At 44.1% G+C, this 26,766-nt stretch overlaps 1 protein-coding gene across 1 annotated transcript in view; it reads left to right on the forward strand.

Moving 5' to 3' along the window:
* Positions 1-20,405: 20,405 nt before the first annotated feature.
* The window catches only part of pde2a (phosphodiesterase 2A), a 104,951-nt gene continuing 98,590 nt past the window's right edge, over positions 20,406-26,766 (forward strand). Inside the window, exon 1 of the mRNA XM_086125682.1 lies at positions 20,406-20,659. Coding sequence (XP_085981808.1) covers positions 20,601-20,659 — 59 coding nt within the window. The 5' untranslated portion in view covers positions 20,406-20,600. The remainder of the gene's footprint in view (positions 20,660-26,766) is intronic.

The raw sequence follows: 26,766 nt of genomic DNA on the forward strand, positions 1-26,766 counted from the left end.
CCCCACAGAACTCCCCGAGGGACACGGTCAAACGCCTTCTCCAAGTCCACAAAACACATGTAGACTGGTTGGGCGAATTCCCACATACCCTCGAGGACCCTGCTAAGGGTGTAGAGCTGGTCCACTGTTCCACGGCCGGGACGAAAACCACACTGCTCCTCCTCAATCTGAGGCTCGACTTCCTGACGGACCCTCCTCTCCAGCACCCCTGAATAGACCTTACCAGGGAGGCTGAGGAGTGTGATCCCTCTGTAGTTGGAACACACCCTCCGGTCCCCCTTTTTAAAAAGAGGGACTACCACCCCGGTCTGCCAATCCAGAGGCACTCTCCCCGTTGACCACGCGATGTTGCAGAGGCGTGTCAACCAGGACAGCCCCACAACATCCAGAGCCCTGAGGAACTCCGGGCGGATCTCATCCACCCCTGGGGCCCTGCCACCGAGGAGCTTTTTAACCACATCGGTGACTTCAACCACAGAGATAGGAGAGCCCACCTCAGGGTCCTCAGACTCTGCTTCCTCCAAGGAAGACGTGTTGGTGGAGTTGAGGAGGTCTTCGAAGTACTCTGCCCACCGGTTCACAACGTCCCGAGTCGAAGTCAGCAGTGCCCCATCCCCACTGTACACAGTGTTAGTGGTGCACTGCTTCCCCCTCCTGAGACGTCGGATGGTGGACCAGAATTTCCTCGAAGCCGTCCGGAAGTCGGCTTCCATGGCCTCACCGAACTCTTCCCACGCTCGGGTTTTTGCCTCGGCGACCACCGAAGCTGCGTTCCGCTTGGCCAGTCGATACCCGTCAGCTGCCTCTGGGGTCCCACAGGCCATAAAGGCTCGATAGGACTCCTTCTTCAGCTTGACGGCATCCCTTACTGCTGGTGTCCACCAGCGAGTACGAGGGTTGCCGCCACGACAGGCACCAACCACTTTACGGCCACAACTCAGATTGGCCGCCTCAACAATAGAGGCACGGAACATGGTCCACTCGGACTCAATGTCCCCCGTCTCCCCCGGAACATGGGAAAAGCTCTGTCGGAGGTGGGAGTTGAAACTCCTTCTGACAGGGGATTCCGCCAGACGCTCCCAACAAACCCTCACAATACGTTTGGGTCTGCCAGGACGGACCGGCATCTTTCCCCACCATCGGAGCCTACTCACCACCAGGTGGTGATCAGTTGACAGCTCCGCCCCTCTCTTCACCCGAGTGTCCAAAACATGCGGCCGCAAATCCGATGATACAACCACAAGGTCGATCATCGAACTACGGCCCAGGGTGTCCTGGTGCCAAGTGCACATATGGACACCCTTATGTTTGAACAAGGTGTTCGTTATGGACAGTCCGTGACGAGCACAGAAGTCCAATAACAAAACACCACTCGAGTTCTGATCGGGGGGGCCGTTCCTCCCAATTACGCCCCTCCAGGTCTCACTGTCATTGCCCACGTGAGCATTGAAGTCCCCCAGCAGAACAAGGGAGTCCCCAGCAGGGGTACTCTCCAGCACACCCTCCAAGGACTCCAAAAAGGGTGGGTATGCTGAGCTGCCGTTTGGTGCATATGCACAAACAACAGTCAGGACCCGTCCCCCCACCCGAAGGCGGAGGGAAGCAACCCTCTCGTCTACCGGTGTGAACCCCAATGTACAGGCACTGAGCCGGGGTGCAATGAGTATGCCCACACCTGCTCTGCGCCTCTCACCATGAGCAACTCCAGAGTGGAAGAGAGTCCAACCCCTCTCGAGAGAACTAGTACCAGAACCCAGGCTGTGTGTGGAGTGTTAAGGAAATATTCCGCTAGAAGTAGTAGTAGAACATTGTTGAGGAATTTCATCTTGCTATGAGAACTATTGACACTAGTCTCTGTCCTGAACATCTGCTGAAGTACTTAAAACAAAGAATGTAGTGTGAAGTTTAGGTCCTATTTTCACTTGGTTAATTAACAGCCCCCCGAGGGTTTTCCTGCCTCCACCACCTCGTATAAATCCCTGAAGGCTGTCAAGTGCCCTCAAAGAGGAAACCTAATCTCAAGATCTGTGACCAACAGCAGTGGTCTATACTTCATCATTTCAAGGTCGAACTTTGCTTGACCTTCTTTGTCTCTAGTTTTTGCTTAGGTAGGTTTAATGATTATGGAATGCTGTTAAAGGTATTTTCTGTTCGCTGTGTTTACAATCACCTTTAGTGCCCTCGAACCCCACCGCTCCCAACTTCTTCCAGCCACGCCGGGTTAGATGACATGTTACTTTCTTTGTCTCAGGGATTTGCATGAGAGGCGTACCTCCCCGCCTCTCATTATCATATTGTCCCTATATAATCTCATGTATGTGTTTCTTTGGGGCTTCCGAAAGAAATCTGAAACTCTCGGAAGCCCAAATCGATTTGTGCTGTGCTGTGATAAACTGAAAAAGTACGACGTGGTGTTTGGTCTTTATTCCACCTTACAGAGGTATAAAAGGACTTGTGTCCAAGGAGAGCAAGAAGCAAACGAAAAGCTCACTCTCCTCAACAAATGGCGTCACGAACAGGATCCCTCTGGAAAAAGACAGACACCGGTTCCAAGACCTTCAAGATCAGGCAGTAACCAGGGGCCCCGCTAAATAAGGTAAGACACACCTGTTCCTGTTATTACGGGCGAAGTGTCAAGATTCGGCTTATGTCCAATCAGGACCGATCAAATCAAACTGCTCTGATCCTGAATGTGTTGAACCAAGTATAGTGATTGGATCTTGTAGGTGGCAAATAACAAATTGATAATGAGTTTTAAGAGATATGTGAATTGATAATGAGTTTTAAGAGATATGTGACTATGGAAAAATGAAGTACTGTACAGGAAAAAGGAATTAAAGGATAGGTGTGAGGTATATTCAAAACAATATACCGTCCAAACTTTGCCACTGAGTAGTAGATAACTGAATTGGCACAGTTATTGAGTCACCACGTAGGCGGTTTAAATTAGGTAGAACCGTTGAGACGTAGGTTTGGCTAGTAGCTGACGAGCAAAGACCAAACTGAGTTAGTAGGCAATTAAAAAATTAGTGGTTAATTGCTGGAGCAGGTCCAGGTAATTTTTATTATTCTGGATGCTGTCAAAATGCAGGACTGCCGACTGGAGATCGGGGCCTGAGTAAACAGCTGTATTTTTAGGGCAAGTTAGGGACAGCTCCATTGTTACAATTGGAGAATTACGTGACGTCACACGGTCCATAAGGGAGTATATTGGACGGTGAGTATGATAAAAACATGGTGAACTGTAAGATGGACGGAAGGCCTGATGGCAAGAAAACGGTTGAAATACCGTCTGGTGGTAAGTAGGAAAGAAAGGAAGGTGAATGCATTGCGCAGAGAGAGAAAAGGGCGAATGCACTGCACAGAGGGGTAAGTAAAGCGAGAAAACAAGGATTTAAGAATAAATTTAAGAATAAGACAATAGTTTGAAATATAAAAAGAAAAAGCTAAGTGAAATTCAATTCGAGCTATAATAACAATAATAATAATAATAATACATTTTATTCGTGGACGCCTTTCGAGGAACTCAAGGACACCTTACAACAAGCAGTTAAAATCACGAATACGATGTGAAAACAACATCAAATAAAATAAGGAAAAATACAACAAAAAGAATAATGGCTTTATGGTCCGAGTGAATAGGCTTGTCCAAACAGATGTGTTTTGAGGTCAGATAGGTATGGAGGGGCTAGGTTATGGATGGCTTTGAATGTGAGGAGTGAGAGAAGAGCGGAGCCGGCGGATGTTTCTATGATGATAATGTGCAGAACGAGTGATGTGGTTGATATGTGAGGGGAAAAGAGAGAGTCAAGTTGACAAGTAGAGGTTTTTATATATATTGCATTTCATGGGCGGTTTGACCACTGCCTTCGACATCGGAAAAAGAAAAAAATGAACAAACAAAGTAACTCCGACAAAGTTATGATAAACAAGGCAGCGATGATGCCTCCTCCACCGCATGGGGTGAGGAGCGCTAAATTTATGACCCCACTACAAGTGCCGAGCGGCCATATGAACATAAGCGAGGAAAGGGGGATAACACATACTAGCCATTTTACTGGCCCCCATTGTGTGCCAAGCTTCCCCCTGATCTGCCCAGGGTGGTTCATAAACAATTGGTAAAATTAGAAAAATGTATGCAAATTAAACAGGATAATGAGAGCATGAGTGTTTGGGATGCAACCACTTTTATAACCAGGGAGACTGAATTGATGAGGCAAATGTTGCTGGATTTGCCTAAAATTGACTATGACGTACAGTCGTGGGCAACAGACTGGCTTAAGAGTAAGTATTTACCCAAAGAGATTATGGACCTTTTAGAGGGAATAGCCTCTTGCAAATTGACTAGGTTGAATAATAGAAAATCAGACGCGCTGAGTTCCCTTTATCCAACAACATTGGGTCCTCTACAACAATTGGCGTTTGAATTGTTATCTGAGGTACACCCAATGACTTATTTGGTTAATTGTATAGATGCTTGGGTGACTGCAACTGGGAAGGACCCCAATAGTCATCCATTGAATCAAGCTTTGTTCAGGCAAGCAGTGCTGGGGGGTTGTCCGTCTGATGTGCAGAAAATGATGACTAACTCTCCCACTCTCCCCACTTCAGATGACGTGAACTGGCAAACTCATTTCCTATATTATGTGCAGCAATCTCGAATGAGAGCCGAGGAAGAGACTGAGAAAACATCCAAGCTACAGAACAACTCTTTGAACCCACGAGTAGAAGAGGCTAAGAGAGCCACCAGTAATGCATGCAAAAAAGAGAAACTTGGGAGATCTAATCAAATGTCAATCAGTGTCTCTCAACAGGCTCCACCACGGCTGATCACACCCCCACCGCAGGTCCAAGCCCCACCTCAACATTACGACCTGCCCACAAGGCAGGGCCGAGACGCATGGCTGAGGGGAGGTCCGAGACGGGAAGGTGGGCGTGGACGAGGAAGTCACGGGAGCCAAGCTGGCTGTTTCATTTGTGGTGATGTGAATCATTGGACACGGAAATGCCCGCACCGCCGGCACCCACCTGTTCATCAATCAGGCTATGATCAACAAGCCCCGACTCCTCCTCCACAAAACCAACAACAATGACAGGATACGGCACCCCCACATGGACAATACCCATCTGCTCCATGGGTAACCGAATCCCCAACAATAGGGATCGCTGCTGGCCTCACTGAAAGACTGTCATGAACTTGAACATGCTGGACCACACTTGCTCCCAATGCCTGCTGATACAAGGCTGACTGTTGCTAAAGTCAGCCGATGACCCACCACTGAACTCTGTCTTCCAACAGTATCGGCTTTGGTCTCCTTAGACTTCCTCCATATGACCTTACCATCCACTGATCGGTCCTTCCCACTGCACAATGCTTTTGACAAACTAGAGAATGAAATATATCGCATGGCCTGGTTGGATGAAACACAAGGCAATTTATTTAATGTTCCCTCCTCCTCAATTATTGTAGGTCCTGAAGGGTGTGGCAGCCAGAGTGGACCTGTCAGAGGATCTCATCTCATTGACTGGTATCTATGGCCGCGCTGCACGTACTGTTTTTGCCGTCTACTCAAATATACAATAATTCTCGTTTGTACACATTCTTCTGTAATCGATTTAGATAAGGTTGTTCCATATACCACTTTCAGGATCGTATAGGGACTTTTCTCATTCTCTCACCTTGGAGTTAAATTACGCTACACTTGTTTGCCCCACGTATTCACTTTTGTCTTCTGGAATTTTTATTCAAGTGCTTAAGCAGCTACTCTACGCTTTTCGACCTACGGATGGCGTTGTACTTGTTCGGTATGGTAATGTTCTTCTCGATGCATCATCTAAGATTTGCTGTTTGGATGCCGCAAGGTGGTTCCTTTGACGTTTGGCTTTTTGCAGTTTCAAACTATCGCATGGAAAAAATTACAATTCGCTCTGCCTTTAAATTTTAGGGGAGATTGAACACATCAGAAGGTACAGCGATGCCGGTTTCTCTTGTGCGGCCTGATTTAGCTGATTTACTTGGATATTTCCGAAAAAGAAGGCTTTGTTTCTGTAGTTCTTTTTCAGAAAAGAGAGGGAAATGTGGATGACAGGAACATGAACAACAGGGAAGTAAAAGACTAATTTTGATGAATTTTGACATACGTCCGCATGCAATCGGACCCAATTGAACAAAAACATACAGCATGCGTCAGATATGCGGCAGCATTAGGCAAATGTTTGCAAAAAGTGGATCACATTGTGTTGAACAATCCCCTTACGGTCCTTACTTCTCACGCAGTGGCGGCATTTGTCTGTTCTAAAGATTTTATGATGTCAGCAAAACGAAGTGACAAATTGGACAGAATTTTACACAGACCCAATCTGACATACAAATCAGAAGGAATCAATGCGGCAGATGGAATGGTTGAAGGCGCACCCCATTGTTGTGCCGACCTTTCCCTGATTGAAGAAAAGCTCAGAGAAGGTTTGTATGCCGCACCAATATCGGAACCAGATTATAGCGTGTTCACAGATGGCTGTTGCTTTAGACATCCAACAGAAGGGCTGATCTCGGCCTATTCGGTAATAATCGATGATGGCCAACAAACAAGACAATTTAAGATACAAGAAACTGACAGAATAGAAGGGAAACAGTCGGCCCAGAGAGCCGAGCTGGTAGCAGTTATAAGGGCACTAGAGAGGGCGCAAGGGTTAAGGGTTAACATCTACACGGATTCAGCATATGTAGTCGGGGCGATTTTTACAGAGATGCCCCTCTGGCGAAGGAATGGGTACAGAACAGCAGCCGGAACATCAATTAAACATAGTGTGGAAATCCAAAGACTCGGAGAGGCTCTGTTAAAACCAAAAGAAGTAGCCATTGTTAAATGCAGGGCACATACTGGAGGGACTTCCTATGTAGAAGTGGGAAATGACAGGGCAGATAAGGTAGCGAAAGAGACAGCGGGCTACAAGGTGAGCCAGCCAGTGATGGTAGTAGAACCAACAATGGGGAAGATGTATGATCTGGACATTAACCACCTTCTTGCAGATCAAGAGAGGGCATCCCCCGAGGAGAAGAACTACTGGCTATCCACAAACAGGGTGGCCAGGGATGAGACTGGTTTGTATCGGCACAAAACAGACGGACGCCCAGTTCCGTCAGCAGATAAATTGAAGACCCTAATTCACGAGGCACACGGTCCAGCTCATTTGGCAAAAAGGAATGTGGCAGATAAATTAAGATCCTGGTATCATCCTCGCCTTCTGGATATGGTAAATGAGGTAGTTTTGGGGTGTGAGGTCTGTAATCGACATAATGTAAGGAAAAGTCTCAGGACGGTACCTGGGGTGTATCCGCTACCCCGGGGTCCAGGTGAGGAAGTCGTTATCGATTTCACTGACATGGTAGATAGGATTAGAGGCAAACGATACCTTCTAGTGATGGTGGACGCTTACACTCGATGGCCCGAGGCTTACGCATGTGGCAAAGAAGATGCGATGGCTGTAATTAAGATTTTGGTAAACCACTACGTTCCAACGCATGGGTTTCCGCGTGTGGTTCAATCGGATAATGGTACTCATTTCAAGAATAAACATCTCCAACAAGTCGAGCAGTTGTTGGGGCTTAAGCATAAATTTGGCACGGTTTATCATCCACAATCGCAAGGACTGGTTGAACGAATGAACCAAACGCTCAAACTAAAACTTTCCAAGATAATGGCATCGGCAAAACTGAATTGGGTCGATGCGCTGCCGATTGCATTACTTGCTGTGAGGTCCACCATTAATTCTGCCACAGGTTTCACACCTTTTGAGCTGGAGCATGGCCAGGAGTTCCCTGGTCCGTGGCGATCGATGGACCAGGGCACTCTTCGACAGATGGTTCCCCATAAAGCATACATGGACTCATTGAGTGTTCTCGTCTCTCATTTCCAGAAGCAGACTGCACTCGGGTGTGGGCACCCGAACGAGCCAGGCGTGAAACCACAGACGTATCCGGAGCAGGTGTATCTAAGGGTCCTCAAGCGGAAGTGGCATCAGCCGAGATGAATGGGACCACGCAGAGTGACACAAAGGACCCATCATGCTGTCTACCGGGAAGGAATGCGTCAGCCCCAAGAAGCATCTCCAACTTCAAAGTGACATTCGGAAGGACAACTGGACGTGAAACCAAGACAAAGTTCTCAGGGGGCCCAGAACTAATAACATATCTTTCTGATTATACTGGTTGTTTTGGTCTCTATTTCTCTACTAATGTGGGCACTGGTGTCAGGCTTCACTGAGACTGTTATTTCCGGCTGTAGTTTGTTTGATAATGCTTGCACAAGGGGGAATTTGTTGTTCCGCTTTGACGACGGATTTTGGCACTGAAGTTTTGTGATCACAATATTAATTGTGATCAAGAGAGGGATTTGTTAAGGAAATATTCCGCTAGAAGTAGTAGTAGAACATTGTTGAGGAATTTCATCTTGCTATGAGAACTATTGACACTAGTCTCTGTCCTGAACATCTGCTGAAGTACTTAAAACAAAGAATGTAGTGTGAAGTTTAGGTCCTATTTTCACTTGGTTAATTAACAGCCCCCCGAGGGTTTTCCTGCCTCCACCACCTCGTATAAATCCCTGAAGGCTGTCAAGTGCCCTCAAAGAGGAAACCTAATCTCAAGATCTGTGACCAACAGCAGTGGTCTATACTTCATCATTTCAAGGTCGAACTTTGCTTGACCTTCTTTGTCTCTAGTTTTTGCTTAGGTAGGTTTAATGGTTATGGAATGCTGTTAAAGGTATTTTCTGTTCGCTGTGTTTACAATCACCTTTAGTGCCCTCGAACCCCACCGCTCCCAACTTCTTCCAGCCACGCCGGGTTAGATGACATGTTACTTTCTTTGTCTCAGGGATTTGCATGAGAGGCGTACCTCCCCGCCTCTCATTATCATATTGTCCCTATATAATCTCATGTATGTGTTTCTTTGGGGCTTCCGAAAGAAATCTGAAACTCTCGGAAGCCCAAATCGATTTGTGCTGTGCTGTGATAAACTGAAAAAGTACGACGTGGTGTTTGGTCTTTATTCCACCTTACAGAGGTATAAAAGGACTTGTGTCCAAGGAGAGCAAGAAGCAAACGAAAAGCTCACTCTCCTCAACAGGAGGCAAGTCCAACTATATCCAGTCGGAACTTCTCTACCTCACACACCAGCTCGGGCTCCTTCCCTGCCAGAGAGGTGACATTCCATGTCCCAAGAGCTAGCTTCTGCAGCCGAGGATCGGACCGCCAGGGTCCCCGCCTTTGGCTGCCGCCCAGCTCGCATTGCACCCGACCCCTTTGACCCCTCCCACGGGTGGTGAGACCATGAGAAGGAGGACCCACGTTGCCTCTTCGGGCTGAGCCCGGCCGGGCCCCATGGGTGTAGGCCCGGCCACCAGGCGCTCGCCAACGAGCCCCACCTCCAGGCCTGGCTCCAGAGGGGGGCCCCGGTGACCCGCGTCCGGGCAAGGGAAACTGAGTGCCATCGATTTTGTCTGTCATAAGGGGTTTTGTGAGCCGTGCTTTGTCTGGTCCCTCACCTAGGACCTGTTTGCCATGGGTGACCCTGCCAGGGGCATAAAGCCCCAGACAACTTAGCTCCTAGGATCATTGGGACACACAAACCCCTCCACCACGGTAAGGTGACGGCTCCCGGAGAGGAAAAAAGTGTAGACGGGGTGTTTGTAAGAGAGACCTGTAGAAAAGCACAAATATTTCTGCTGTAGGGATGGGTGTCATTTTATTTGGTGTCATTATTACCCATTCTGTCAAGAGGGAAGAATCATTTGGACAAGGGATAAGGGGGGCACCCTGGACTGGTTGCCAGTCAACCGAAAAGCACAACAGTGGTACTTTGATTTCCAAGTTCGTTCCGGACCATGACCGAGGTCGTAACTCAACTCAGTTGTGTGTTTTACTCCAGAGTTCCTCTAGTTGTGAAGTGTAATTGTATCCCTGAATTTACAACGCATATTTTGTATCCAATACACACTGGAAGTGTTTATATTTGTGAAATTAATGTGTATACATAATCATGTCTCATAAGTAGTGTGACTTGCTCACCTAGTGTTCCTGATAGCTCTGTCCAGGGGAGGGGTTAAGGTAAAATTTCATTTACATAGCAGTTTTCCCACAACTCTTGCTGCCAACAGTCCTGTGCAATAAACAAACCGGACATACAAGAAAAAAAATCCAATAAATAGGTCGGAAATGGATGAGACCAATAAAACGTAATGCGATAAAACAACAACAACAAAAATCACCACGATGAAACGGCCTAATAAAATGAAACAAGCTCAGTTTGTGTTAGTGGTGATTCTCAAGAAGGCGTTTAACGTGTCACTGTGGCTCGAATATTAAAAGGAAGACCGTCCTACTGTTTTAGGAGGACCAAAAAAAAGCGATTGGGACTCTTCTTTGGGGGGGTTGGAAAGCTGTGTGCTGTGTGTGCCTTGTGCTCGTGGATCAAGTGTGCACAGGCAACAGCTCGGATAGGTACACAAGAGAAGACCATTAAGACATTTACAGACAGCTCATAAAGTCATAGAAAGTCTTTGAGTGGCAGAAAGTTTTCAGAATTGGCCGTGAGGAGGTGGAAACCACACCAAAAACATCCCCTTAGGTTCATTTGAAGACTGCAAATTGAGTGTGAATGTGAATCATCGTCTGGCTATCCAATGCCATTGGCTTGCAACCGTTTGAGTGTAAACCCAAAGTCAACTGGGAGAGGTTTCAGATCACACGTAACCCAAATAAGGTGAAACACTATAAAAAAATGCATTGACGGATATTGTGGGATGGTATGGAACAACCTTTTGTGATCCAAAATTGACTCTTAGGTGCTTGTAATTGTGGCTTATATTTAACGTCATACTGTAGCCTCTGCCAATAGCACACAGAATGGGGTCAGAGTTTGGTCCAGATTTTTTTGCAACCAATATTATTAATTATTGCAATTCCTATTCACATAGATTAGGTGTCTATTACGATATACATTAATATGGAATTTTTGCCCAGCCCTAATAATTTTTATATTTTGTTTGTAGCAGAGCAGGAATGTATGACAACAGGCTGCAACACTCACCCCTGTTGGTGAGTAGTTGCTAGTCCCCTAAAATGTGGACTACCATGAACTGGTCTGGTGCACTGGCCTGGCCTGATCCCTGCAAATGAACTCTCATGATACATGTGATCGACAACAACACTACACTGACTGAGCATTTGCCGGTCAAAACCAGGATGGAAAAACAAAACCGGCATTGCAGGACAGTCTCCTTGTAGAAATGTTGTCGTTGTCAGGCAACATGCATGACTAACTACGGTCAGCTGTCTTGGTCCTGACTTCAAACTTAAACACTGCAGGTTTTGTTGGATAACACGGGCAAGTTTTCCACTCCACAGCTTCAGGAAAGTTTCCATTTCAAAAGAACTAATTGTAGTCGCCACATCATTTTACCTTGCCGGAGGTCTCCAAAACAAATCATTCGGTTTATAGTTGCGGCTCTCTAATCCAGACCGACCGACGAATGGTCCTGACTGGGCTCTTGTTTGATTGTCTTTCTGCATATGAGCCGACGACTGTGCGTGAATATAAACTGTCCAAACAATTCACTTCCATTACTGCACTTTGTAGAATGTGTGTGTGTGTGTGTGTGTGTGCACGCGCGTGTATACCTTCTCAGATGATGTCATTAACATGATGTTCTCCAGTGCAGTTTGAGGGGATGGTGTCATGTCACCGTGGTTTGAAATCACACTGAAATTGATTTAAACCACAAGAGCCCTCATAGTTCACACAGCCAAGAGGGTTTGACCGTCAGACCGGCCCCTGGAAGGGAGCAAGGCGAGGGTGAATCTAGGATTGGAAGTTTAGGACTGCTGTGCTCCGGGGCCAGGCAAGAGAATTTCCACCGTTCTGGACATTTTAATGGAATCTCATTCCCACATTTATGAAGGAGAAGCATACTACTGTTGGGGAAAGTTTGTGACTAAACCATTACATCTGATGAGGGCTACTTAAATGTTGAGCCACAGCCAAAGCGGAACGGATTGGATCCATAAAACAAACATACCGGAACTGAAATAATATCTGGGAGAATACAGCTCATTTTAATCCAGCAGCACCACTACATACACATTAACAGTATGGATCATTTATTTATTCATTTATTTAATGAGTAATCAGCAGGATCTTGGCTTTAACATAAATAATACATTTTTAATTTTAATTAAGACACTATATGTACATGACAGAACAGCTAGCTTCTCTTGCTCCAATTCTAACAGGGGACAGTGTTGCTGATGACCGTCTGCAACATTTATGGCCAGAAGTTATAAAAAAAAAATACATCCTACATAAGAACATCAACTGAGCAATGGTTAAATGCACCCTAAAAAAAAAAAAACAGCGAGAGGAGCAGCAATGACAAGAGTGTTTTGGATGTTACTGGTAGAAGTCTTCCAAACAGGGACTCTGAAAATTTGTCTTGAGAAATGTCACTGTTGAAACCACCTGAGACCACTCAAGCTGCCTGAGATTCAGTTGATGTTTGGGTGGCGGTGGGAAGACGAGCATATGTGGAAATAGGACAGAGTAAGTGAGGGATAATGGCTTGCGAGCCATTAGCACCCAGCAGGGATGCAAGAGAGCCCCGGCAGTGAAAGTAGGAGATTAAAATAAACAGGGATTGATACATGCACCGAGAAGTGTCTAAAAGGCACCAGGAGAGAAATAAAAGCTGTTTTTTTTTTGTTAGTTTGTTTTAGACTCACCTTGTTTTTGAAGGCCAGTTCAACTGCATTGTCTATTTATTTATTTATTATTACAGTTTTTTTTTTTTAATGAGCAATATGTTTATTTTTGTGCTGTCGTTTCGAGGGTTGGAGCACTTCATCGCATGATGCAGTCTTGTTTCTGAATATTTTGCTCCTCTCAAATACCCGCTATCCAATTTCGACCGGTTTTCCTGAAAATGCCAGCCAATCACAGGGCGAAAAAGGCAAGCAAAATATGTAGGCTGAATGTTTGATAAAGATCTTGTTCTAGATCGACCAAGATTCAGCTAGCGTACCTAATTCAGTGAACTATGAGTGTAGCATCAGGTGCTCAAACTAACACAAAAATATAGTGGATGTATTTCTAATCGTATATATTTGTTTTGCCGTTTTTGCCCATCGTTGCATGGTCATTGGACACTATTTTCAACCAGACATCTTTTACATTAATTTTTGATATACCCTAGCCCACAATACTTAAAATAGCTAAAAGGATGCGTGTGTTTTATCCACATTGCCCGCTTTCTTGATAAACTCAAATTGTAGCCAAATCGACTGCAGTTATTTGATACCTACAGTAACTTCCACCATGAAGTGCTGTTAATTCTCACAAAGGCGCAAGGTTTGACACATGGACAAGATTCTTCTTTTTTTTGGTCTGAATGACTGACAGCACCAGGTTGGTGGAAGGTCACATTCGTCTTGGCAAATAGAATTGATTAAATGTGGCAATATGAGTAGAAATAAACCGAAAAACCTCGACAGCCCGGCCTGCCTTGCCTCGTTTGGTCTCGTGTGTGTGTTTGGAAGCATTTCCAAGTGAAGCACAGGTAAAGAGAAATTATTCATCAGCTGTGTTTCACCAACAACTCTGAAGGCCCTCTAATTGGTTCGCTTTTCATTCCAGAGTATTTACCACCCACGCTGTAACTCTAGACACCCGCTACCGTCCGTGCATTGCGGCGTGACGAAGGTGATAATATTCTGGAGAGAAAAGCTCGCAACCCATCAGGCATTACTTTTGAATGATTAATAGTCGAGTCAGTTTGTAGTTGTTAAACAATTCATGAAGGGCTGCCTGTAAATGTCAGTAAGCACTGAAGACCTATCACACTTGGTTGTAATCAACTCAAGAGCAGATTTGAGAGCGAAACACTCCGGGGACCTCAATCAGATGGTGTGTGACACACTTTTGCCGTGCTGCAAAATTAAGATTTTAAGCTTCACAGCCACTAAACTGTGTCTGTGATTTCATTCATTGTGATGAGGACTCGGGGTCACAAAAGATACATAGATTTCAAACCCAAACTAAGCGGAACCTCAGATTTCTGCACCCATTGAACTTTCCAGAAGCTTTTCTAGTCATGTGCTCTGTGTCTCATTTTAAAGCATGAGCAGAGTAAGTGATGATAAGACCAATGATCCCAGACTTGTACCGGTGATTTGTTGTGGATTCTTCAGTACAACCCGGAGACCAATGACCCGAGCCTTCAGTGGAAGAGTCTGACGTCACCGTTGTCACCAGGGCCGAAGAAGCCAAAGTCATGTTGATCACATGGGCGCATCGTCCACCGCAAATTCTCGCCACACGGCCGGACGATCGACCAGCACGTCCACAAAGACATCCTGCTGTGTTTGCTTTGTTCAGTGCGCGAGAAGAGTTGAGAAGTGTGTAAGAACCACTCATGGCTGCTCCACCATGAACAACCCACCTGCTCATAATACTCTGAGCATCTGAGAGTTACCGGCTGAGCGGAACATCTCCGCACTGGAGCAACCTGACACCACTGACACGAACGTGGCTCCGTGCGATTCCTTCTTTCCCACTTTTCGCGTTTGCTTAAGCCCATTTTGAAAATGTGAATGATATCAAGATGATGGAGGTGTGGATGATCCCTGAAGAATCCTTCAAGGATTGCATGAAGGCATGGCAGAGAAGGCTGAGCAAAGTGCCTCGCACTAGTCTCCACTCACTCACAGGGCACACCAAGAGACCTCATATTCGCACCATCTCTGAGTGAGAATTGAAGCCAGGCCAAGGACCCAACTCAATTTCGAACATAGTGCTCTGGATTTTATCCCTTCAATTAATTCGATTCATCCCGAGAAAAACATGATTATATCTATTTTTAGTTCTACCTAGTAAAGAAATCTGGTTTTAGAGGAAGGGGAAGCCTGCTCAGGCTCACATAAATATGTTGCTTTGGTTTCAGAGACATTTTAAATGAGATGAAATCAACAGCATTTTGCAGGCCATTACCTGATTTACGAGACGAGGACTGCTTCAGGACTGTCTAGAACAGCAGGAATTTCCCACCTCGTAAAAATAAGCTTCACTGCACTTTATTGAAGAGCACTGCTCAGGCATGGCTGTCACACGAGTGATATCGCCCCTTCCTTCCTGTCCTAAGTTACTGGAAGACCTTTTATCCTTTTCATGCATTTTCAGGCCTAATATGCAAAAGGATGTAGCACTTCTATGCATAATGCATATCCATTCATCAACTTTCTACCCTGTTCAAGGTTCAGGATTCGGTTATAACTAGAGTCTCTACAGAATCTCGAGTCACCAAATCTATTCATCCTTTTGCAAGAGAACGCCTGCTCAAATACCAAAAAGTGATTACATGTGTGTGGTTTTTCTAATCCTCAACCCATCCCCTGTAAGTGGGAAGGTATTAACTCATTCACTCCCAAAGACGTTTTTAAACGTCTTTTCAGACTTGGTCTAGAATTGGCTGGTACTGAATGAGTTAAACATCATCATCAATGTCCCCTTTGGGCGGATGCTTTTGGAATCCTGAAGATGTGTATTTTGTTGTTGGTGAGGTGAAGGTGAGGTGGCAGTTGTTGCATGTAATGCGCCACACGTACTGCACACAAGAAGCCATCGCAGTCATAGTCTATTATTGTTTTGTATCCTGATGCAAGACATGCGTCTTTTCAAGAGCAATGAGGCTCAGCCCGCTGTGGTAAACCTTGTAGCATTATTCCAAAATGATGTTCGCAGGGTTGCCATAACGACTGAATACGGACGACCGGCCTGGCAGCTGCAAAAAAAAAAGAAAAATTCAATTGAGTACAGTTGCAATTAGAGTCATACAGGAATAGTATCAAGTATCAAAGTGTTAAAAATGGTAAGATTAATTTCATCGGAGGTGTGCATTGGTGCACATCCAAAGCCAACACTGAATGTCAACTAAATTTGGCCATCACTAAATCCAACTCTGGGAGGGGTGTCCACATCCCCAATCAATGTCATTCTTCGCTGACAGTTCATTTCTGATCTCTTCCAATGGTCAGGGATTTAATAAAGGCAGGCTTAGTAAATTTTAACCTCCAGTGTGGAGTAAACACAAAGACAATCGGCCGTGAAGCTCTCAGAAAACTGCGTCCGAACGCATCAGGGCGTACGCACCAATGGCTAATGTGTGTTCCAGCCTAGCTAATTCCTTCTGTGCTTAGTAGATATGGCACTTGGCATGTACCATGCCAGAGCGAGTGTGAGAGTCAAATCAGGTGGATGCAAAAGAAACCCCTCATGCTCGGCACAATACAGAATTAACTGGTCGGATGACTTCATTCCCTCTGTCAGTCAGTCTGCATTATGGCTGTCACACAATGAACCGAAGGACAGTACCGTCTTAGTGAAGCCGTGCATTGATCCAGATACAAACCTGTTTTGTTGTACAACAGCAAAGGCAAAGGGCTATAGGTGTCTGTCTTTCCCCAAAGTCAATCGGGATTCGTTTTAGCTCCGCCGCAAATGTAACGAAGACAAGTGACACCGAAGATGGATGGTTGGATGTTAAAATGGCTCGACTTCTTTTTCCTCTCGTGTATGGTGAATGTTAAAAAGTGAATCATCTCTTCAAGCAGTAAGATCTCCTCTGCACCTTTTTCCACCTTACCTGTTGCTCATCAAAGCGGAATTTGTTACTTTAAGGTCGTACTATTAATAACATTTTGCATCATAAATTGCTTGTTCAATTTAACTTAACCCAGTACTAAAATCATGTTTAGCTTGTCAATGAAGTGTTAACTCTGCGTCTTTAAATTAAATACGCACAAATTGAAGTTAGAGGTCTCAATCAATTGACAATTAGATGATTATCAAATTAGGCGATAATTATATTTGATCATCACCAAATTGTTTGGATTCCTGATTTTTCTTTTTTTTTTCTTGGTCCAAATGCTTGGAATTTCAGCTTCTCAGCAGTGTTAGTCAGACTTCTGTAGTTCTCCATGAAAGCAGACTGACTATCTTTGCGTTGAATCAAAACGAAATATTTGCTTTTTAGCACTAGAAAACAACAATCAACATTTAAGCCTATTTTCTGACATGTTACGGACCAAACCAGTAACTGAATCATAATTAATTTGTTAATTTCAAATAATAGCATGTTTTTTTAAATAAAGGCATGGAAATGAAAAAATCTTTCAAGGCCTTGTGGCACCAGCAGTCTTTTCATTTTGTTACTTTCCTCTCAGTCTAGGTGTGACAAAAGTTCCGATTTTTTTTTCCAAATTTAGTTGCCACAGGTCACATACTGATGTGCTCAATAGACTCGATAGAATTTTAAAGTACGGTAATGGATTCGACATGCTTTCCATGAGAATGAATTCACTTCAATGTATTCCCCCCCCAAAAAAACTCAAACAAGATCAAATTGTCTCCTTGATTGAGCTGACTCGCTTTCAAATATTTTGATCACTGAATGAAGGTCACTTAAACGATGTTGAAGCCCTTTTTTCCATGGAACCGAAAATAACACCAACATCCTCAGTGTATCTGGATTCAGCTTTGAACCATTTCCAGTTCTTTTTCCATGCAGACACTCGCCCACTTGCTGTGAAAAAGAGCAATTGTATTTGTTTCACATCTCGGTAGACGTGTGCCAATTTGTTTTGTTTTTTTTCATAACTACTATGCTCTCTTTTTAAGAAGGACTTTTAATGTGGCCATGTTTTTGGATCTGTTCCGGTCTTTCTCAGTGAAAACATGGTCTAATCTGCGTAGCATGCAGTTTGATTTGTTTAGATAGTGGCGTGAATCTCCTCCAGACTCAACAACTTCGACATAACCACACCGTCTGCTGCACTCTAAATGCAGAGTGTCGAATAAGCTTTTTGGACCTCTCAATAGCAGCTTCTCAAACTTGGACACACCGTAACCAACATCAGTAGATAGATCCAAGAATGTTTATTTAGGACTTTTCATCCATCCATCCATCCATTTTCCGATCTGCTTTATCCTCACTAGGGACGCGGGGGTGCTAGAACCTATCCCAGCTGTCTTCGGGCAGTAGGCGGGGGACACCCTGGACCGGTTGCCAGCCAATCGCAGGGCGCTCAGAGACCAACAACCATCCGCGCTCACACTCACACCGAGGGACAATTTCGAGTGTTCAATCAGCCTCCCATGCATCTTTTTGGGATTTGAAGAAACCGGAGTACCCAGAGGAAACCCACGCAGGCACGGGGAGAACATTAAACTCCACACAGGAAGGCCGAAGCTGGAATCGAACCCACGACCTCTGCACTGTGAGGTCGACGCGCCAACCACTAAGACTTTTCAATGTAGGCTTAATGTTCTTGTTTTTAGTTGAGCCCTCATTCTTACCTTTAGTTTTCAAAAAATCTAATCCCAGCCAACACTGCAACTTGATTTGTCCAAAACTATAATCACAAATTGATCCTTTCCAACAATGTCTTCTGGCACCTTGTGTAAATTCAAACAAACGTGTCCAACTCTGGCAGCTTATGTGCTTTGCTCACTGAGAAGAAAATTCCAAAACACGCCCACAACCATCTGTGATTTTGTTTGTGAAAATGGGCTGAAGGTATTAATTTTTCTGTCTGATGACTCTCATATAATTTTTGTGCTGATTATCTCCAACCCTGATGGAAGTATGAGACCATGGAAGAAAAGCTCACATTCTTTTGTGCTGGCGTCTACTTTATCGTTGGCTTTTTTTTTTGTGAATTTCGGGAGGATAGCAATTATTGAACCAGAAATGGAACTTGATGGCATATTCTGCAGTGCCCTGAAAAGGGACTCCCACGAACACTCCGCTCTCCCATCCATGTTTTTTTTTTTTTTAATCCTACCTGAGTTGAAATGAAACGAAATCTAATTTAAATTATTACTGGTGGGATTGTGACATTTTGCCTTTCCGAGCAGCGTAAAAGGCACAATACTTCGTTTCCATTAATTATCCCAAAAGGAGCGCCAGGTGCCTTGGAAGCAGCGAACCAAAACAGTCCGTGATTGTATTAAATTCATATGCGAAAACGGGGGTAAAAATAAATCTGCTTTAAATGTCACGATATTGAGTTGACTGATACTAAACAACAGCAACTTTTAACGGCAGGCCTTAGCTCAGGTGCTTGCAATTACGGCTGCTGAGCTGATTACTTCTCCACTCAGGCTGAAGTTTGGGGGGGGGGCGATGTGGGGAACTCGTGGGGGATCCCAGTCGCCATGCTGAGAAAATGATGATGATGAACAGATGCAACGTAACGAACTTAGGAGAGACGGAGATGTCATTCAACCATCGTTTGAACATCAGCGTGTGTGTGAGGTCTAATCAGGGGCCCTCAAGGGGCCTCGTATAAGAAGGATCATGCAGTCCATCTTTTTACTGAATAATTTTACAAATAGACTGAGTATCAAATACATACCAACACTGAAAGCAACGTCATATTGTTCAAGTCACCAAACTCAAGTCTTTTATTAGCTGGATAAGCGGTGGAGAATGGATGGATCGTCTATTAGCTGGTTTGCTGTTTAACTTGGGTTACTCAATAATGGCAGTAAACTTTTCTGATTATTAATAAGACTGGGGCGACCTGTGGCTTCGCTACTTTTCTCATGCAACAGATACAGATTGTGCAGAAAAAGTTATTTTAACTACTAGATAATCTTGTTTAATGATCAATATTTTTGTGTATTGAACAAATTTTAAATGTGATTCAGTCGTGATTTCATGTACCGTAGATTAATTTCAGTAAATTACGGTGCCACTGTATTTTCTGGTAACTCCAGCTGCTGGAAAGTTCCGAACTCCCATAAAAGTGCAAGAATAGGGAAATGCGTATCTCAAGCTTCCCTTTGGGAACCACAGTTTTGTGTTTCCCACAATGCCTTTTCCATTACAGTCAGTACTAAGAAGCCAGCTTTCTTGTTAAGTGTGTGTACGGTGGAGACCAATGAAGATAAAACACAGTTGGACCTTTGAACTGCACAAGTGACACATACTCAACTGTAATTCAAGTGCAACTTGGGTTAATGAAAAGCGGCTGGCACCAGCGGATAAGACTGCCTGCCGCCCGTAGCAGGTGACGTTCAAGTCCTCACACACATTTGTCTATGTGGAATTACAGAAGGGTGCAATTGTCACAGTTTGAAGTTCCACGCAAATAAATAACTCGAGGAGGCGCTCGTTTCCGTGTGCGTGGGGAGTTGTTTTTATTTCAGCACGAGTAGTTCTGAATTGACAGTGGGCTGGCGGGTTTTGACGCTTCCATGTGGCCCTGAACGTCTCTCTCTCTCTCGCTCGCTCGCTCGCTCACCCCATGATGTCCTCGTGCACAAGCGTTCAAGTATCACTTACCCGGTCTCGAATAATCCTCCGTTCTCCACGCTGGAGAGATGGAAGCCCCTAAGAAGCGGCGGACACCGGCGAAGAAGTGACAAAGCGAAGACGACACACAAACACACCCACCCGCTCATCGTGCACTGTCCCTCCATCCTAGCGCTTCACACTCCACGACTGCAGTTGTTTTTGGTCAAGCGGGGTGGCGAGGCACGATGCGCCATGGGACAAGCGTGCGGACACGCGCTGCTCTGCCGTAGCCAACCGCGATCCACCGACATGTAAGTCAGCCACTCCGACGTGTGTGTTTGTGTGTCGCTTCTACTTCCTCATACTAGTCCGGGGAGGCACATGGCCCCTTGTGGTGGTGGAGCGTTGAGTATGATCCGCCAGCTGGCTGGCTGTCATTATTCTCCCCTTGACAGCGGCAGCACCATGTGAGCTGCGAGGGCAGCTGTCAGCCCCCATAAGCCCGTCACATCACACTGTATCACCACTCAAATATTTCCACAGCGTCTGTTAGGTGACTTTATGACTCCCGCGAGTCCTGCGGGCTCGTGGTTCAATATTACCATCAACGCTTATACATTACGTATAAGGTTTAAGTCTCAGCAGGGATACTGTTACAGAGGTGGCAAAAGTACTGACATTCCGTTCTTAAATTGAAGTACAGATATGTGCGTTAAAAGACCGATCCAATGGAAGCCGTAAAAACAAAAACAAACAAACACCTTCATTATCTTGTTCCTTACACGTGCTGCCGTAGTTATGTTATTGTGAAACAAATAACAGAGATCCCTCGCTATTTCGCGGTTCGTTTATCGCGGCTTCAGTGCATCGTGGATTTTTTCAAACATATTCATAATTTTTTTTTAAGTCCGCAAAAGGTCCGCGAGAAGCAGCGAAAGTCAGCAAAACAACAGCAAGTCACATAGAGCAACATATACAGTACTACATGTATATGTTTACTGTATTTTGTTATTCATAAACTAACCTAACCTAACTAACATGTTTAAATCTATTGGTACACAGCATTAAGTCATGTTAATTACTTCAAAATGTACTTCTACATGCATGTATACCATGAAATTTGGCCTTATAAATATTATGTACATGTACCTATATGGAGGGGGGGTGTCGCTACTTCGCGGATTTTCGTTTATCGCGTGTGGTTTTGGTCTCCATTAACCACGATCAACAATGGATTATGGAATAACATAAATGCTAAATTAGCTAACGATAACAATTGAAAATAAACAAAGTAGTGTTTTGTATTCGCAACAGATCTTTTTTTTTTTTTTTTTTTAAACACTAGCAGCTCATGGTTTTTAAGCCTGCATGTGACCCAAGTCAAAGACAAAGTCTTGAAGTCGACAACACCAAACAGGTCAAGCTGAATCTGTTGCCATTGTCATTCATGCTGCCCGGCTCACGTTCCTTCGTGACACGGCTGTTACTGTTTTTTTTACTCTCGGGTTCAGAGCTACTTGGCGGCCAGGGATGGCCAAAACAACCCCATTATGTTTTCATAGCTGTGACTTTTTTGCCATTTTCACATGGATGCAGTATTCATTGATTCTGCTATAATTCATTTATATGAAATGCATATTGCACCGTCGCCCATATTCTTCTTCTTCTTCTTGTGGTCCTTCAAATGATCAGATTCGTTATCATGCTCCTGCGAAGCTTGCTGAGGAGCTGATTATTTCAATCACGTGTGTTGGAGCAGCAGCGTAGTTGGGAATCACTGCCTTATTAGATTTAATCGATTAAGATCTCACCCACGGTTGACTTTGTCTGTTTTGTTTTTTACATTGTCTTCCGCATAGAACACAGAGAGAGAGAGAGACACACACACACACACACACACACACACAACGTAAGGAATAGAAAGTAAGGGTATCAATTTTCATACAGTATGTCATAAGTAAAAGTAAAAAGTCATCAGAAAAAATACTCCAGTATAGATAGCTGGAAAATCTACGCAAGTACCATAAGAAAGTATTTGTACTTTGTTACTTTCTACTGCACTACCAAAGGCTATTAATAGCAATCCAAAATGTCTTTCTTTCTTTCTTTATTCCTCTTGCACTTCATGGCGCGTAAGAAGTTCCGTAAAGGAAACACTTGACCTGAACCCCACCGAACACCTTTGGGATGGACTAGAACAGATATGTTAAGACAGGTCCACTCAACAGTGACTTCTTATGCATTGCTGGACAATAATGTATACACACACCACATCGTTGTATGAAGAGTAGAACATCTTATGTTGCAAGCTCCAAATTGAATTTCATTTCCACTTCCTGTCTTTGCACTGGCAAAGGTGTCGTAGTGGATGCGCCTACAGCAGCATGACATAACCATTATGTGTTGTCATCTGTGGAGTGGATGGTGCTGATTGTGGAGGACAAGTTTATTTTTTTATTTTTGTTACGTTGGCCCGCTCTTGCTCAGAGGCACACGTTGACAATGTCAAGGCGACGTGTTCAACATAATGTTAGTATAAATCCCTCCTGTTGGCAAATGCAATTTCTGCTGCTTGAAATTCTCCTGTGAAGCACCTGCCCTGAAATGAATGGAGGCATCTGCTGTGATTCAGGTGAGCTATTGCGATCAAAGCGCGAGGCTGATCAAACGCCTCTCACGCTCTGTAAATACTGTATGCTGATGAGGCTTCCTCGGAGCTTGGTTTGATGTCTGTATTCTAGGATTTTTTCAATAACTCCTGGTGTTCTCTTCAAGTTGCCCTAGTTTGGCACACACGTTTTGGGGATTGCTCAGTATCAAGTTTCAGCAACACTTCATCCTCTGAAACAAGCAGATTTGTTGACGAATAATGAAATGTGCCAGCTCTGACATTACAATTGGTGTCAGCAGCTGACCTTACCTGCTCCTCCTTGAGCATGACTTTGACTATCAGACACTGAAGGTCACCGGGGATGATGCTGTTGTAGAGCCAAGAGCCAAGAGCCAATGTTATGCTTGCGCTATGTTGGGAATCCCAACAGTTTATCTCCCGTTTGAATATTTCATGAGATGCATATGGTATGGGGAAAGACAGCCAATTCAAAGCATATTCTCTTTCTGAGCTATGTGGTTCCCCTTTGTTGTAATAGTTGCCTTTTTTTTTTAACCATACGTTCATAAAGGTTCATCATTACAGCCCTTGAACATCAAACAGATTGATGCAACTGACTGCAATTTCAAGAATTACACCGACGCATGCTTATGGTCTTTGTTTGGAACTCTGATTTGTTGGAAGCATTTAAAAAGGGATTTGTTGTCATTTTCATCATTTTAGCAGCCTTCTAATGCCACAAGGTGTGTATACAAAAGGCCTCGCGAAGTATCATTATTTACTGGATTACTGCCAGGAAGCTCTACACACACTCACTCACACAAATACACTTGGCACACATCAACTAGCAGCAGTTGTAACCCGACTCCAGATGAGTGGCCATATATTTGTGGGCCTATTTGACAGCAGAAGAAAAGATGCTGACACTGGTGTGTTATCATCAGTAATGGCCTCATCAATACTGAAATATTCAGAGTGAGAAAAGAGCCGGAAGAGGCAGATCGTGTAAGTGAACGAAAAGGCAGAGGGAAGCCCTGTGTGTTTGTGCGTTTGTACACATATCTCCGCAGAAAATGAACGCTTCCAACAAAACTTTTGATTGAAAACCTTTCATAGACTTTCATGTATTTTGTCATTGTGCAGTCAAAACGGTACTTTCTATTCAAGGTTGTGACAACAGCAAATACCGTAATAGGAATGACAGAAGGCAATTTGAGTGACTGGAGAAAAGCTTTTACTGACGTTCCAGGTAGAATAAAGCTGCCACCAGTTGGCTTACTGAACAAACCAATGAAGTGGGAACGCCCCCCCCCCCCCACCTTATTTTTCGGCCTGTGACTGCAACTGCCGCAGCCGCCGACGACTACATTCCTCTATGTACGGCACTTTGCATGCAGCGATAGTCGTTTTCAAGTGCTCTTTAAATAAAGTTGAGTTGAGATTGAGAGTTGGTGCAATCTGCGGCCAATCTTGTTTACTTCGAAGTGTACTGTCACAGAGGCTGGCTTTAATGCATTTCAATGAGATCAAACAAGCCAATGAAGAACTTTTTTATTGAGGCTGGATTCTAGCCGCATATTGCTTTTTTTTACTCTCTTGAAATCGGGCACATTAATCACCTTCAGTTTGTTGAGCCATTTCCATCCCTGAATCACCCATTCACCGTGGACAGGACCGACGTTACTTAGGGCCGGTATAACACACACAGTGACAAAGAGGCCATAAACCGCTGCTCCCCAACAACCACACAAAAGTTGTTCTTGACTCTTGTCGCAAAGGAATGTACCGAGCCCCCAGGTTAAATATGAATGCTCAGGAAGTTGCTCTTCATTTCTACACATAGACAATGGCAGCTCATCAATAGAGGGTTCTTGGGCAACGCCCCCCCGCCCAAATAAGTCACTTCGGAAGGAGCATAAATGACACTATAATATTTTTATATTATAATACAAAAATACTTTGAAATATGTGCATATGACAATGGCTATAGACTCTCATTAAAACTTTGACAAGCTCAGTTGGTCCTCGTGCAAAAACATATTGGGCACCGGTGGGTGGTGGGCCAGGAAGCTTTCAACAGAGTAGCATGGTTCTTCAAAGTATGCAAGTCTGTGTTATCCTATCAATCCAATGAAACCATTCATGGAAAAAACACACACAAAAAAAAAAAACGTGAAGGCGAGAAATGCTTAATTTTTGGTGATCCTCGATTCCATGCCTGCCCTTAAAACATGCCACGTTACGGAGCGCAAGATAAGCTCGTCCTGGTTATTGAAGACAAACGTGCAGGGCTCCCACTAATTACAACAACTTGAGTCAGCATTTTTTAAAAATGTGCTTTGATGTGTCAAAATGTGCCTTTTTGTGAGAAAGATCCGGGATCAAAAATATTGATGAGTCCATCGATTACAGTCATCAACTCCAATTCAATTTATTTATTTTTGGTCAGTTACTTTACATCTGATTGCGTTTTTTGTATGTCAGCATGTCACTTCCATTTTTTCCCCATCTTTTGTCACCATTGACCCTTTCAGGTGACTTTTCACACCATCCCCCAGAAGCCCTGGGTTATGCACGCGCGCGCGCGCACACACACACACACACACACTCTCTCTAGATTCCCCAGAGGCTCTTTTTCTCTGTCTCTTCCTTTCCATCTACTAGTCGTTCTTGTATTTTTTTTTTCTGTCTTTGCTTTACTTTTCGGTCAAGTGAAGCAAAAATAAATAAATAAATCCAACAGGGTGCCTGGCAGCTATTTATGTACTGTTTATGTATGCATTTATTAAAGCATGACTGCAACAATGTCCTGTGAATTTGCACCCATGTCCATGTAGCTGATTGTGAACTCTTCTGAATAAATGTGACACATTAAAGCATGCGCCTGATGTGCTTTATGTTCGTTAGATGTGTGCGCTTACAGTAAATGTTACTACTGATGATTCGTCCCTGTTGCGTTCTGCTTTGTTTATTACACCCATGTCAAGTTCACAGGTGTTTACCTTTCGGTGATGTCGGGTCTTTCTCGACATCAAAGTTAACTTGGAGAGTTTCTTTGAAAGCGAAGTAGGACAGGTTGACAGGTTAAGACTTAACCTGTCCTTAACTTAACCATTAAGTCTTTGATGGCACCGTTCAGCCTTCCTCAAGTCTTCTCTGAGGGGTGTCCTTGTAGAGGAACATACTGAACTGATATCTTAAGAGGTGGCACACTTGCTTTCATGCATTCTGCTCTTCGAAAACAAACACCTTTGCTGTAATGTGTTTTTCAAGCTTTGCATTAAACCACAGTGTGATACGTCCCCCAATCACCGTTTTTGGGTCTGCCTCCTTTATTGTATTTCAGCTCGGGTTGAATCTCAAACACTGGTTTGACATTTCATGATTACATTGGGGGCAGCGCTTGTTTGTTTCGAAATAGGCGCCCTGGAACGTTACTCTGCCACTTACAATTTAAAGCAGGCAATTGGCAGGAAGATCTCGTCCTGGCGGGATCAACACTTGGAATCATGCTGAGACATCACAGAGACTCATGTTAATTTGAATGAATAATATACTGTATATATATATATATATATATATATATATATACACAGTATATTATTCATATATTCATATTAATATATACAGTATATTATATATATATATATATATATATATATAGATCTCTCTCTCTCTCTCTCTATATACAGTATACTGTGTAGAGATCTATATCGATGTTGATATAGATGTGTGTGTGTGTGTGTGTGTATTTTTTTTTAATCGCCACATATATGAAACCAGGCTTCAAGATGCTAGAAAACGGAG

Source organism: Hippocampus guttulatus, chromosome 12 (assembly GCF_054856545.1).
Source record: "Hippocampus guttulatus isolate MCC_2025c chromosome 12, RoL_Hgut_1.0, whole genome shotgun sequence".
Taxonomy (NCBI): domain Eukaryota; kingdom Metazoa; phylum Chordata; class Actinopteri; order Syngnathiformes; family Syngnathidae; genus Hippocampus; species Hippocampus guttulatus.